Here is a 12,232-nt window from a genome sequence, read left to right as displayed (position 1 = left end):
TATAATCATTTTCATGTTTAAATTATTATTATCATTTTTTTAAAGACTTTTTTCACATCTCTTAGTAATTTTCTTATTAAAAAAAAAATTATATTCTCTCAACTCTCTCCATAATCAAATCTAAAGAACTTATAATTCTAAATCCTCATCTCCATACCAATTATTTTCTTTCTCACAAGACTCAAGGTAGCTACCTCTTAATTCAAAAATGCTCCAATTAGAATCATTTTGAATCTATTGATCTCTCACATGCGTAGATGCCTTGATATGCATTGATGAGACGTTAGTTTCTTAAATCCATACCAACACACCAAATAGTTTGAGAACATTAATTTGCTCTTCGAGCATCATGCTTGTAGAAAAGAAGATAAACACTGCCCAGAAATTAATTAAATTTCTCAAGTGGATAGTTGTCTCTAATCTGAAGGCAAGCATCAAATTAATAGTGATCCAATTGAACAAATTCTTATAAAAGTTCTTATATCTATTCATCCCCATCAAACCAAATTCAATAGGGTTTGTGGATTTTTAATTATATAGTTGATTTTATTACTAGTCCAGCTTCCTACAGGAAAATGCTCAATTGTGTATTCATTGATCAATGAGATCCACATATAACTAAATTCATGCCCTTGTAAACTTGTTTCACTAAATAATAAAGAAAGAACACATTTCCTAGTTTGAAAGGTCAAATTTCTTGACATCATCAAAGAAATATTTGAGCATTGAAATAAAGGAGATGATAAATTAATTTATTAGAGCCTACAATGCACCTTTTTATTTCATATTAGTATAAACTAATTCATACATTAGGTATCACGTCTTTGTTGCTTGCATGGAATATTGGCCACCATGTCTTCAATAAAATGGCCTAAAGAAAAGTGCGAGGACCCACCATCTATCATGACTCTTCTACTTATTTTTTGCATTTCTTTCCTCTTCTGCCTCACTTCACTATCAATATTCATTAGGTTCCTTAATCCATTTTCAATCTCATGAGCACTTACAACATAATCACTATCCTTATTGTAATCTATTTTAATTTCTATCGCCAACCCCAAATCTTTCACCATTTGAAATGCGTTGATTTGTTGTTCTGCATATATTGGCCATGTGGCTACTGGAACACCATACCATACGCTTTCTAGCAAAGAATTCCATCCACAATGAGATACAAATCCTCCAACAGCTGAGTGGGATAAAACCGCTGCTTGTGGAGCCCATCCAATCACCTTTCCAATTCTAGCTGTCCGATGTAAAAATCCTTCTGGTAGAACTTCCTCAATACTTTCATAGTCGCTTGGAAAATCCATTTTACCCTTTGGGGGAGGTTGGCGAAGGGACCACAAGAAGCGATTCCCACTGTGCTCTAGCCCATACGCTATCTCCTTGATCTGATCCGCACCAAAGGTTCCCCTGCTCCCGAAGCACAGGAAAACAACTGACGATGGAGGCTGATCATCAAGCCAGCTCATGATGGCACTAGCATCTTGTTGACACCCACCAGATCCCATTCGGGTGTTGAGTACGGGTCCAACGGGATACACCTCGGGTACTGTACTGTCAGAAAGTGATCGAACAGCATGTGATTCAAGCTCAATAAATGTATTTACCAGAATACCTTTGACTTCTCTGAATCTCCTCGTGTGATAAAGAAGCGTCTCAGCCCCTCCGCCTTCCTTGTCAAACATCCGAGAAGGGAAGACCTTACCCGGAACTGAGTTCGCGAAACTCGGAACATCCAACTCAGCATCCGAGTCCTTGAACTTATTGAAATCCAAGCCCTCATAATCATGGAGGAACTGAAGATGCAACAGGAAGCCAAGAAAAGCAGCGCTGGAAGTGAAGAAGAGATAGGAAGGCACCCCAAACTCATCGGCCACATCGATCATGTGGGTGCAGAACATATCAATAACGAACCCTGCGAGACAAACCGAGTTGGAGCGAGTGAGCTCGTGGATGGCGTCTCTGACTATTGGTATGTGAGCTTTGAGGAATTCAGAGAGGAAGAAACCAGACGGCGTCGTACTGGAGCCGACCTCTACTGGAGGAAGTGTAACGAAACGTATGGAATCAGAGTCCGTGTCCATACCATCAATGGACTCAAACGGAAACTTCATGATGATGATCGTGATTGAGAATCGGGGGTCTCGCTGAGTAATCAGCTTTGCAATTTCCAGTGCAGACGTAAGGTGGCCGATGATAGGAAATGGGATGAAGACCAGCTCAGTTTGCTCCATCACTAACTAGCAGTTACTGCAAAGAGAGGAAAAATGGGATGTTTTGAGGGCTTTGGAGTGGTGTGACACTCTTATACTTGTGGCTGGATAGTATTGGAGGAGAAAGGAAGTGATGTCAGGGCTTTGCTGGCTCAATTTGTTTTCCTTATCGTTTTTCTATGATTGTGGTTGGTCTTGGTTGAAAATTGAGGCAAAAGTGGGTTTCTCGATGTATCCCATGTATTTTAATATAAAACCAGCAACGAAATTATGATTCATGTTCCCTGGACGACTGGACGAAGGGTTCGAATATGCTACACCTTTCAAATAAAGTTCTTGGGGATATTTGGGCCAAAATTTGTAAAGCCAACTTCTATTGGTTTAAAGTTCTAAATAAAAATTGTAAATGAATAAAAAATCTTAATATTTATAAATAAAAAAAAAGCTTTAACATAAATGAATAATATTTTTATTAAAAAAATTATTAATGAATAAAAATATCTTAATATTTAAAATAAAAAAATAAAAATTGCTTTAACATAAATGAATGATATTTTTATTAAAAAATATTATCATTTTTGATATTTCAAAAAAAAAACAAAAAGGATGAGCATTGTTCGAATTAGAGACTATTTTAATCATTTTAATCAAATATCTAATTTTTTTTTCTAATGATTTTTCATTAGCCTAACAAAATGAGGAAGAAATGTTATGTTGATATTAGAAACATATTTTGAGGCAATACTCACAATTTTTTGTATAAATAGGATATATTAAATTAGTAACTTTTAAATCCATTCAAATTGATTTCGATATCATATTGGTTGATTATTGGGATTTAATTATTGCTTTTGATTAGCCTTGTGAGAATATATAAGTCATAATCCAAAATATATTCAATCACATAATAAAAAATATTCAGAAAAACACTTATGAAGATTGTCTCAACCAATGTAGATACAAAAACTATGAGTCTATCGAGCATAATAAGAATCCACTAGATATAAAAGAATCATACACATTTTACCTAACCCAAATACTTCTTTCTACAAATGGTATATCAATCAATACCTATATGTATTCTTCAGTTGCAATACTTTCCTATGCTCCTTAGTAGATCAGCTCAAAACCATATTTTGGTTTAAGAGCTCAAATTTTCGACCTCTGCTTTTCATCAACTAGCAACATTTAATTTTCAGACTTGATCTTGATTTTTTGAAGTATAGGAACTAAGAAACGTACTGGTTATCCTGTAGATTTTTTTAGTTTTTTATTTTAACCCCAAAATGAAATTTTCAAATCTTTTTTCACACCTAAACCTTGGGCATTTTAGTTTTATCATATTTTGAAAACTTAATCTAGAAAATAAGAATTTTAAATCATTAATTTTTTTTTAAAAAAATCTAAACAAAAATACCCTGAATACTTGAGTTACTGCTAAATTATTCATTTTACAACACCATTGTACCATTTTTAATTTCAAACTCAAAACATAATTATATTTGAGCTTCAAATTTTGTGTCTTCAACTTGAATATTTTAGTATAATAAATTATAGTGAATTAGTCTTGATCTATTAATCTTAGTAAAATTTTCAATATTATAATACACTAACAAAGTTAACACCAAATAAAAAATAATTATAAAAACACAATTTATATAAAAAATAGTTAGAATTTTGGAAAAGTCAAACACAATTTATATAAAAAATAGTTAGAATTTTGGAAAAGTCCATAGCACTTAATCAATACGTATTAAAATTTTCTTATTAAAGGAAGGTACAAATATATGAAACTAGATTACAAACAAAGGAGTATGATGTATTAAATAATGGGACCAAAGTATAAAGCAATAAGATTAAGGTACAATGCAATGGGACCACATAAGAGATACAAAGTAATGAGATCAAAGCTTAGGCTGAAGATTGACACAAAAGGTGGGTGATTATAGATTTCTCTCATTTTAACTTAAAACAAAGAATAAATATATGATTTATGTTATGAAAGTTTAGATCTTGCTTATGAAATACATAGAGGCAAATAGGCAGTTCATTCTTTTTAACTCAAATTTTTATTTCTAAATTTTTCTCTTATTAGTTCATTTAACTTAAGTGTTGATTCATGTTCTTGAAAGATTTAGAATTAGTTTCTTGATAATTTAATAATTCTGGTCTTATTTCAAATATTTCATTTTATTAGTTCATTTAATTTAATTGTCGATTCATTCTTTTAAATAATTTAGGATTAGTCTCTTGATGATTTAATAATTCTTGTCTTGTTTTAGATATTTTGTTTTAAGATTAGTCTCTTGATAATTTAATAATTCTTGTCTTGTTTTAGATATTTTGTTTGAGGATTAGTCTCTTGATGAATTAATAATTCTTGTCTTGTTTTACATATTTTCTTTTAGGATTAGTCTCTCGATGATTTAATAATTCTTGTCTTGTTTTATTTATTTTGTCTTATTAGTTCATTTAGCTTAATTGTTGATTCATGTTCTTGAAAGATTTAGGATTAGCTTCTTGATAATTTAATAATTCTTGTCTTGTTTTAAATAATTTGTTTTATTAATTCATTTAACTTAGCTGTTGATTCATGCTCTTGAAAGATTTAGGATTAGTTTCTTGATAATTTAATAATTCTTGTATTGTTTTAAATATTTTGTGTTATTAATTAATTCATTTAACTTAATTTTTGACTCATGCTTTTGAAAGATTTAAGATTAGCTTTGCGATAATTTAATAATTCTTATCTTGTTTCATTTTATTATTTCGTTCGATTTAGTTACTAACTTATGTTCTTGAAAGTTTTAGGGTTAGGTTTTTTATCCTTTGATAATTCTTGTTTTATCTTTAATACCTCATCTTGCTAGTTCTTCAATTTGAATGTTAGTTGCAGCTCTTAAAGGCTCTAGGATTGATTTATATTGGCTACCAGGTAACTCTTGTTTTATTTTCTCGTTTTGTTGGTTTATCCATTTGATTGTTGGTTTACATCCTTAAAATCAATAAAGTTAACTTCTATTGATCTCTTCCTAATTCATGCCTTTAGAATCTTTTGGATATTGATTTGATTTTTTGATTGGCTTGTTTTAATTGTAATGATCATAAGTTAGGATTTCTTTTAAAAGCATTTAGATGTCAATTATGTCAAACCCCAACTATTGGTCAAGATACTTTGTGAAAATAACTCGTTTGCTATCAATTATGAATGCCACATGTTCTTGTTTTATTTATGTTTGTTGATTGTTGCTTTAGGATTAGAATTAGAGTTTTTCCCACTTGAGCATGACTCCTTGATCTCAAATGAAAGGTAGCCAAAAGGTGATCCAAGTTAGCATTTCTTATGTTTTTTTTAATCCCTTCAAGTTAAAAACTTAAAAATCCTTTTTGTGCTATTAATTGGGATTTATTAATTCACTTGGTTCCTTTGGCTTCTCCTAAAATCATTTTCAAAAGAATTTAAACATCTAAAGACTTCAAAAAAAAAAAAAAATCAGTCTAGGCTTTTAGGGCAAATATATCACTCCCTTTTAAAAATATGCAACTTAATTTCATCCAAGTTGCATTCTTTTTTTAGTTTTCCAAAACTTTGTTTTTATTCCCATAGGTTTGAACTTGTGCCCCCAAACTAATGGCACTATTCTTGGCTTTGGTGAATATTTTTATTTGAGGTTGAGAATGCATGGATTTAACTTAAGGATATTGAATGGGGATTTGATAGAACCCCTACATGAAAGATTTTTAAAAAAAACTCATCTTTGCTGCTAGTTTCAACTCAACTATTGACCCATTAGGAAAAAAATTTGTTTTAATTATTTTAGAGTGTTAAAAAAACAAAATTTGTATCATGTTACTCACTTTTTAGAGTTGATTCTAGAATTTTATTTGAATCAAAAGACTTTTCTCAAAGTTGAGTTATGATATTTTCTTTCAGCATGTTCTATTTTGGTCTTATACTATATATATGAGAGAATTTTGTAAATTTAAACCGTCTTTTGGCCTTTTTAATTTAAATGAATATTTTTCATAAATTCTTGACTTTGTGAAATTGAATTTGACACAAAATATTGAAATATATGTTTTCTAGAAAGAGATATGATTTTTCAAATTTGTACTTTACATGATTGATTATGGAGAATTGATCAATTTGAGTGTTTTAAAAATTATTCTAATGCTCCTTAGTTTGGTGCTTTTTTTTTTTTTTTTTTTTTTTTTTTTTTTATGTAATCTAGACCCTTAAAGAACATGTGTGATTTTCTGTATGAATTTATAAGGTCATTAGATTTTTTTTAAAAAAATTTAGTTTATGTATATCATTACTTTTTGCCCAATTCTAGACCTTTTAAAGCTTTTGATTTTTTTTTTTTAAAATAAATTTGATATTTGAATGAGTATTTGGACTTTTGTTTGTTGTTCTAGATGTCTAGGAGTGGTCATTTGTGCTTTGGCATGGTCAAAATCATATTCTTAATTTCCTTTTTTTTTTTTGGAATTTATTTCTAAAGATAATCAATTCTAGTCATATGTTGAATCTTTGCATACTAATTGTCTGTGGTGTAAAATTCATGATGAATGGATAGGGATGTTGCCTTTTGTTTGTTTTTTGGTCAAATGATGAGTAAGTAATAATTTAGAATTATACTTGTGATGCCCATATTTTGATTAGTTGGTTATATGCTTTGTTATAATGCTTGTTTCTTACATTTTTTATATATCTAGAAGTTGTATGCATGTCTTGTAGGAATATTGATGCTTTTGTGAGTCCATGTTTTCTCTTTATGCCATGTAGATATCATACATGTTAGGTTTTATTCACATAATTGATTTTCATTATCTTTCATCCCAACCATTTCTATTTGTATTGGAAGTGCATTGTGTTTAAGATATGTTGTTCAGGTATGCTCTCGACCTTTCACCTTTTAATTCTATGAGCATACATGTTTTGTGTGAACTTCATCCATGTCTGATACTATCCTTGATTGCTTTGGTTGTTACTTGATTTTGTATTTATGAGATGCATATTATATATCTTGTTGTTTGATCTAACCTCATAATCTTATGACAGGGCTTTAAGAAGCCCCTCAAGAACGCTTACTAACTTTGCATTATGTTTGAGACTGAGAATAATTGTTTGTTTGCTCAATATGTTATTAGAATTTAGGTAAACAACTTAGCCTTTCTTGGTACCCTAAGTCAATCAATTAATTGTCACACTTTTCTCAACCTAGTTAGTAGAGACCTTCTTAAGCTTAGAGGGGTGCTACCTTTTTAATGTACATTCCCGATAGGTTACTTGATCCCCAAACCTAAACTCAAGTTTTTAAAAGATAAATTTTTCCAAAAGTACTTTAAGAATTCATTTTTCTTAGGGTTTTATTTTCTTATTTTATTTTCCCTTAAAAAAAATAAAAATAAGTGGTGACTTTAGTTTTTTACAAAATACTATTTTTCACTTAAGAAAGCAAGTCTTATTGACGATTGAGGATGCACATGAAAAATGTGAGTCCACACCCCAAGTGAAACACTCAGCATAATAAACCCTTATCTAACAACTTCTAAAGCTAAACCTTCAACTCCTTAATCTCCACAAGTGCCATCCTGTATGGAATCTTAGAGATAGGAGTTGTTACTAATACCAAATCAATGGTGAACTCCACCCCTTTCTCTGATGGTAAGCCAAACAAATTGTCTAGAAAGACATCAGGGTAATCCCTTACAATGGGTATGTCCTCCAACTTTAAATCATTTTCATGACTCACCACATAATCCAAAAAGCATTAAAAATCTTACCTAACCAAGAAACTAGCTTGTAAGGTTGAAATAATACGTAGTGGGCAGTCCACATGTTTCCCCTCAAAACTAAACTTAGATTGGCTGAGAATGAGAAACATCACCCTTTTCCCAAAACAATCCACAGGGGGATGGTAGGAAGCTAACCAATCTATCCCTAAAATCACATGAAAATCCAAAAGGTCAAGGAGTACTAAGTCAACTGACATTTCCCTATAACTAATCATCACCAAACAATCTCTAAGCATTCTACTAGCCACAACAGAATATCTCATAAGAGTAGCAATAATCAAATCAAAGTACATGCTAACAAAAGGCATACCGAACAAACTAGCAAAAGATATTGAAACAAAAGAGTGTGTCAAGCCTAGATCAAAGGCTCTAGTAAATAAAGGGTGAATTTGAATAGTACCTATCACCACATCAGAATTGGCACTAGCATCTTGTTGAGTCATAGTAAACACCTAGCATTGGACCTTGGGCTTTTGTTTATCCTCCTTATTCTCCTCCTTAGGCTTCCCGATTATAAACTCCTTATTCTTTGGACAATCCTAAATCATATGTCCTTGCTTCTTGTAACGAAAGTAAGCTCCAGTCTCTCTATAGTATGGCCTACCCCCATGCTTCTTGCCACAAGTAAGACAAATCACATATGAATTTGGCACTACTTTCCCTTTATTCTAAATCCTAGTTGAAGTAGACCTTTTCTTTGATTGGTTACCATAAGCACCCTCACTCTTATTCATCTTCCTTTGTTGTTCCCTATACTGATGAAGCTTCTCATTATCATTTTCTACAATAAGGTATTTGTCCACAACCTCTTAATAGACACCAAGCTTTAGAATAGATATCCTGTTCTTCAAGTAGGGATTCAATCCATCCTAAGTCTTGAATGTCTTTTTCTCCTCTATAACAATCAATTATGGGGCAAAATGTGACAACTCTATAAATTTGGCCTCATATTGAGCCACAGATACCCCCTATTCCAAATGAATGAACTCTACTACCTTTTATCATCTAACACTATCAAGGAAGTACTTCTTATAGAAAGTCTCCTTAAATTATCCTCAAACTATAAGTCTAATCCTCTAAAACCTTTTTGGTCATATGCCACTATTGATCTGCCTCGTTTCTAACATAAATGTTGCATAAGAGGCGTTTTGCTCCTCAAAGCAATCTATAACGTTAAACAATTTCTCCATCTTAAGAATGTAAGACTCTGTATCCATTGGATCTAAAGTAGTAGAAAAGTAAGGAGGACCCAACTTCTTAAAGTCATCAAAGGAGCTACCCTTAAAAGATGAGGATTGACCATGAGCTTGGTTCTCAACAACTCTAGCCTAACACTCAACCAAACTAGCCAAAGTCCTAAGGTACCTATAAAACCTTTATGCATTCATAGGAGGCAAACCCTCAAGTGGAGAAGGTACATCACTTTTAACTTGATTGTTTTGAAAAGATTGATGTTGGTCTTCTTGATGACATATTGTCTTATAAAGAATAGGGTATAGTTGAATTACTCACTAAGAAACCAATTAGGCAATTTAGAATTATAATGAATAATAGGAATTTGTATTAGATGAAGTTGAAACTTAAAATAATGTGGCATTCATCTATTCCCAAAGTAAACTAAAACAAGTTCCCAATAAGATCATAAACTTATTTTTTATACCACTATGTCATGCCCTAAGACCCACCCTAAGGGTGTGACAATCATTTCACACCTAAAGCCCAAAGGTTTAAACTAGAAATAACATAAACATTCATTTTATAAGTGGAAGTTACCAATTACTAAATTCCTATTCATAGTAGAATAAAAGTTTATAATCTTCAAATCTCAATTTTAAAATTAACACATCAACTAAAGTGTTATTGTCCAAACAACTTCAAACTTAACAATCCAAACAATCATTAAATTCTAACTTATAAATAAAGTCTAAAATAAATAAATTTTAAACCAAAAGTCCTAACAATGCTAAAATCACATGCTAATAGTCACTTCTTACCCGAACTGAGGGTACTTGAAAAATTGTCAACTAAGAGGAATGAGCTCAAAGCCCAATAAAGAATATCAATATTTTTTCATGGATTAAACATTTTCAATTAAAATTGCAAATAGGAGATATAATGTATAATCCTTTTCATAAAAACTTTTGAGTTCAAACATTCTAGTACATTAATAACTTTTCAACCAAACATTTTCATATTTATGTTAAAACAATTTCATATCAAATTCAAATCAAATGCAATCAAAATATTTTTACTATGATTATTGAATAATAAATGGTGTTGAGTTAGGTGGGACTTTACAAATAGGTGGTTAGCCTCCAATTTGTTCATTTTAAGGTGGACAGAATCAAACACTATTAGTATTAGTAATCTTTAACCAAACCCCTAAAGGTTGGAGTGCAAATCAATTACATTCCCCACCATGAAATTTAAAGGTCAATTATTATATCACATTGACAAGCGTTAGAAAGTCCACTATTATATCACATTGACTATGGTCGAAAGGTCAATTATTATATCTTATTGACTAGGGTCAAACAAATCAGAGTCAAATACTTTGTTTCATTTATTCAAACTTACAAAAAAATATAAGATCTCCATATTTTTTTGTTATAAACAAAAATAACATTTTACACATTTCAAAATAACATATAAAAATAAAATTATTTTCTTTTATAAAATTTGCATTCATATCCCTTACATTGAAGAAACACTCAAGATCTTGAAGAATATACTTCTCATCTATCATAATATCATACACAACTATCACTATTAATTATTTAGTTAAAATTATAACTTTGAAATATATATATATATATATATATATATATTATGTATTAATATTAATATTTCTAAGTACCATTCATTATTTAATTAATTTGTTCCTTATTTAAGTAAAATTAATAAATTTCTCACTTATATAAAACTCTTTTCCTAAATTTGTTTCTAAGAATACACCACTAATTTAATTAAACTACACTTTAATTTCATTAATTAAATTTAATTTTTTTTATTAACTTAATATCTATCATCATTATTGTGAAACCAAGGTTTGGTTAATCTCGATTTTGATGATAACAAAACAAAGTTTAGAACTAATGATTATATTTTAAGTGTGATTAGACAAGAGGTTTTCCAAAGTGGCAATCACAAAGACAAATCAAGTCAAAGAGAAATCATTAAGAAGAAGAAGGCCTCAAAGAGAAGTGTTTTTCAAGACCCAAGCTTCATAAGATCTTTTTGTAAGATTGTTGGTGCACTAGGATTTTCATGCATTACATTCTTTACTTATGCACCAAAATCATCTAAGAGTTATTTTGTTTTAAATATTTTAAAATTGGATGATTTCATGTTTTAAACTAAAACCTTGTGTCAAATGTTTTCCAAACTTGTTCAAAAGGTTTTTAAGTTGAAAAACTTGGTTGTTGAGCCAAAAACGGCTCAACCAGATGAACCAGATAAGGAACCCGTCGGCCCCCAGCTCAACCGGTCAAGGGGTGCAAAAAAAAAAAAAAACTTTCTCTCTCTTCCAAAACAATTATTCAACCAGTCAAGGTTGAACCTCAACCAATCAACCCCCACCTCAACCGGTCGAGGTCTGGTCAAGGGACGATCGAGGTCCAACAATCACCTGCCAAGCAGTAAATGCTAACAGTTAGTCAACCGGTCGACCCCCAACTCGATTGATCAAACCCCCTAACGGCTAGTTTGGCATTTTTCCTTTATAAAAATACTCCAATCTTCATTGTTTCATGAACTTAACCTTCCCAAACCTTTCTTGAATATATTTGAGCCTTGGAAGAGTGTTTTTTAGTGCACCATTGTTCTAAAACTTGCATATCATTTGAGCCTAAAATTTTGTGCTAGGAGTTTGTGAAATTATTGTATATATTTGAGAGGTAGAATCTAAGTGTGAGGTATCACTTAGGGATTCTCAAGTGTGGATTATCACTTGAGGGGTTGTTCAAGAGTGGGGTATCTCTTGAGAAGTGTAAAGGGTGCTTGGAGCCAAAAGTCCAAGATGGTGGATTTGAACCATAACCCAATTGTATTGCTTGAAGGCTTGGTTTGGAAGCCTTCACTTAGTGGAACCTCAAGCTTGGGATTAAAGCTAGAGGAGAATGGATGTAAGTCAGGTTATGTCGAACCACTATAAAAATCTTGTGTTTGCATTCTCTATTCCCTACTCCTTTGCTTTATATGCAATTGCCTTT

General features: G+C 31.2%; 1 protein-coding gene across 1 annotated transcript; it reads right to left on the bottom strand.

Annotated features, from left to right (window-relative positions):
• Nucleotides 1–731: 731 nt before the first annotated feature.
• On the bottom strand, nucleotides 732–2,265 carry LOC117926291 (anthocyanidin 3-O-glucosyltransferase 2-like). The gene has a single exon (XM_034845376.1). It carries the CDS (start codon nucleotides 2,238–2,240, stop codon nucleotides 810–812), a length of 1,431 nt encoding a protein of 476 aa, XP_034701267.1. The 5' UTR covers nucleotides 2,241–2,265; the 3' UTR covers nucleotides 732–809.
• Between the last annotated feature and the right edge of the window lie 9,967 nt (nucleotides 2,266–12,232).

This window comes from Vitis riparia, chromosome 12 (genome assembly GCF_004353265.1).
Source record: "Vitis riparia cultivar Riparia Gloire de Montpellier isolate 1030 chromosome 12, EGFV_Vit.rip_1.0, whole genome shotgun sequence".
Lineage (NCBI taxonomy): Eukaryota > Viridiplantae > Streptophyta > Magnoliopsida > Vitales > Vitaceae > Vitis > Vitis riparia.
The sequence above is the reverse complement of the archived record's forward strand: the minus strand, read 5'-3'. Positions and strand labels throughout refer to the sequence as shown.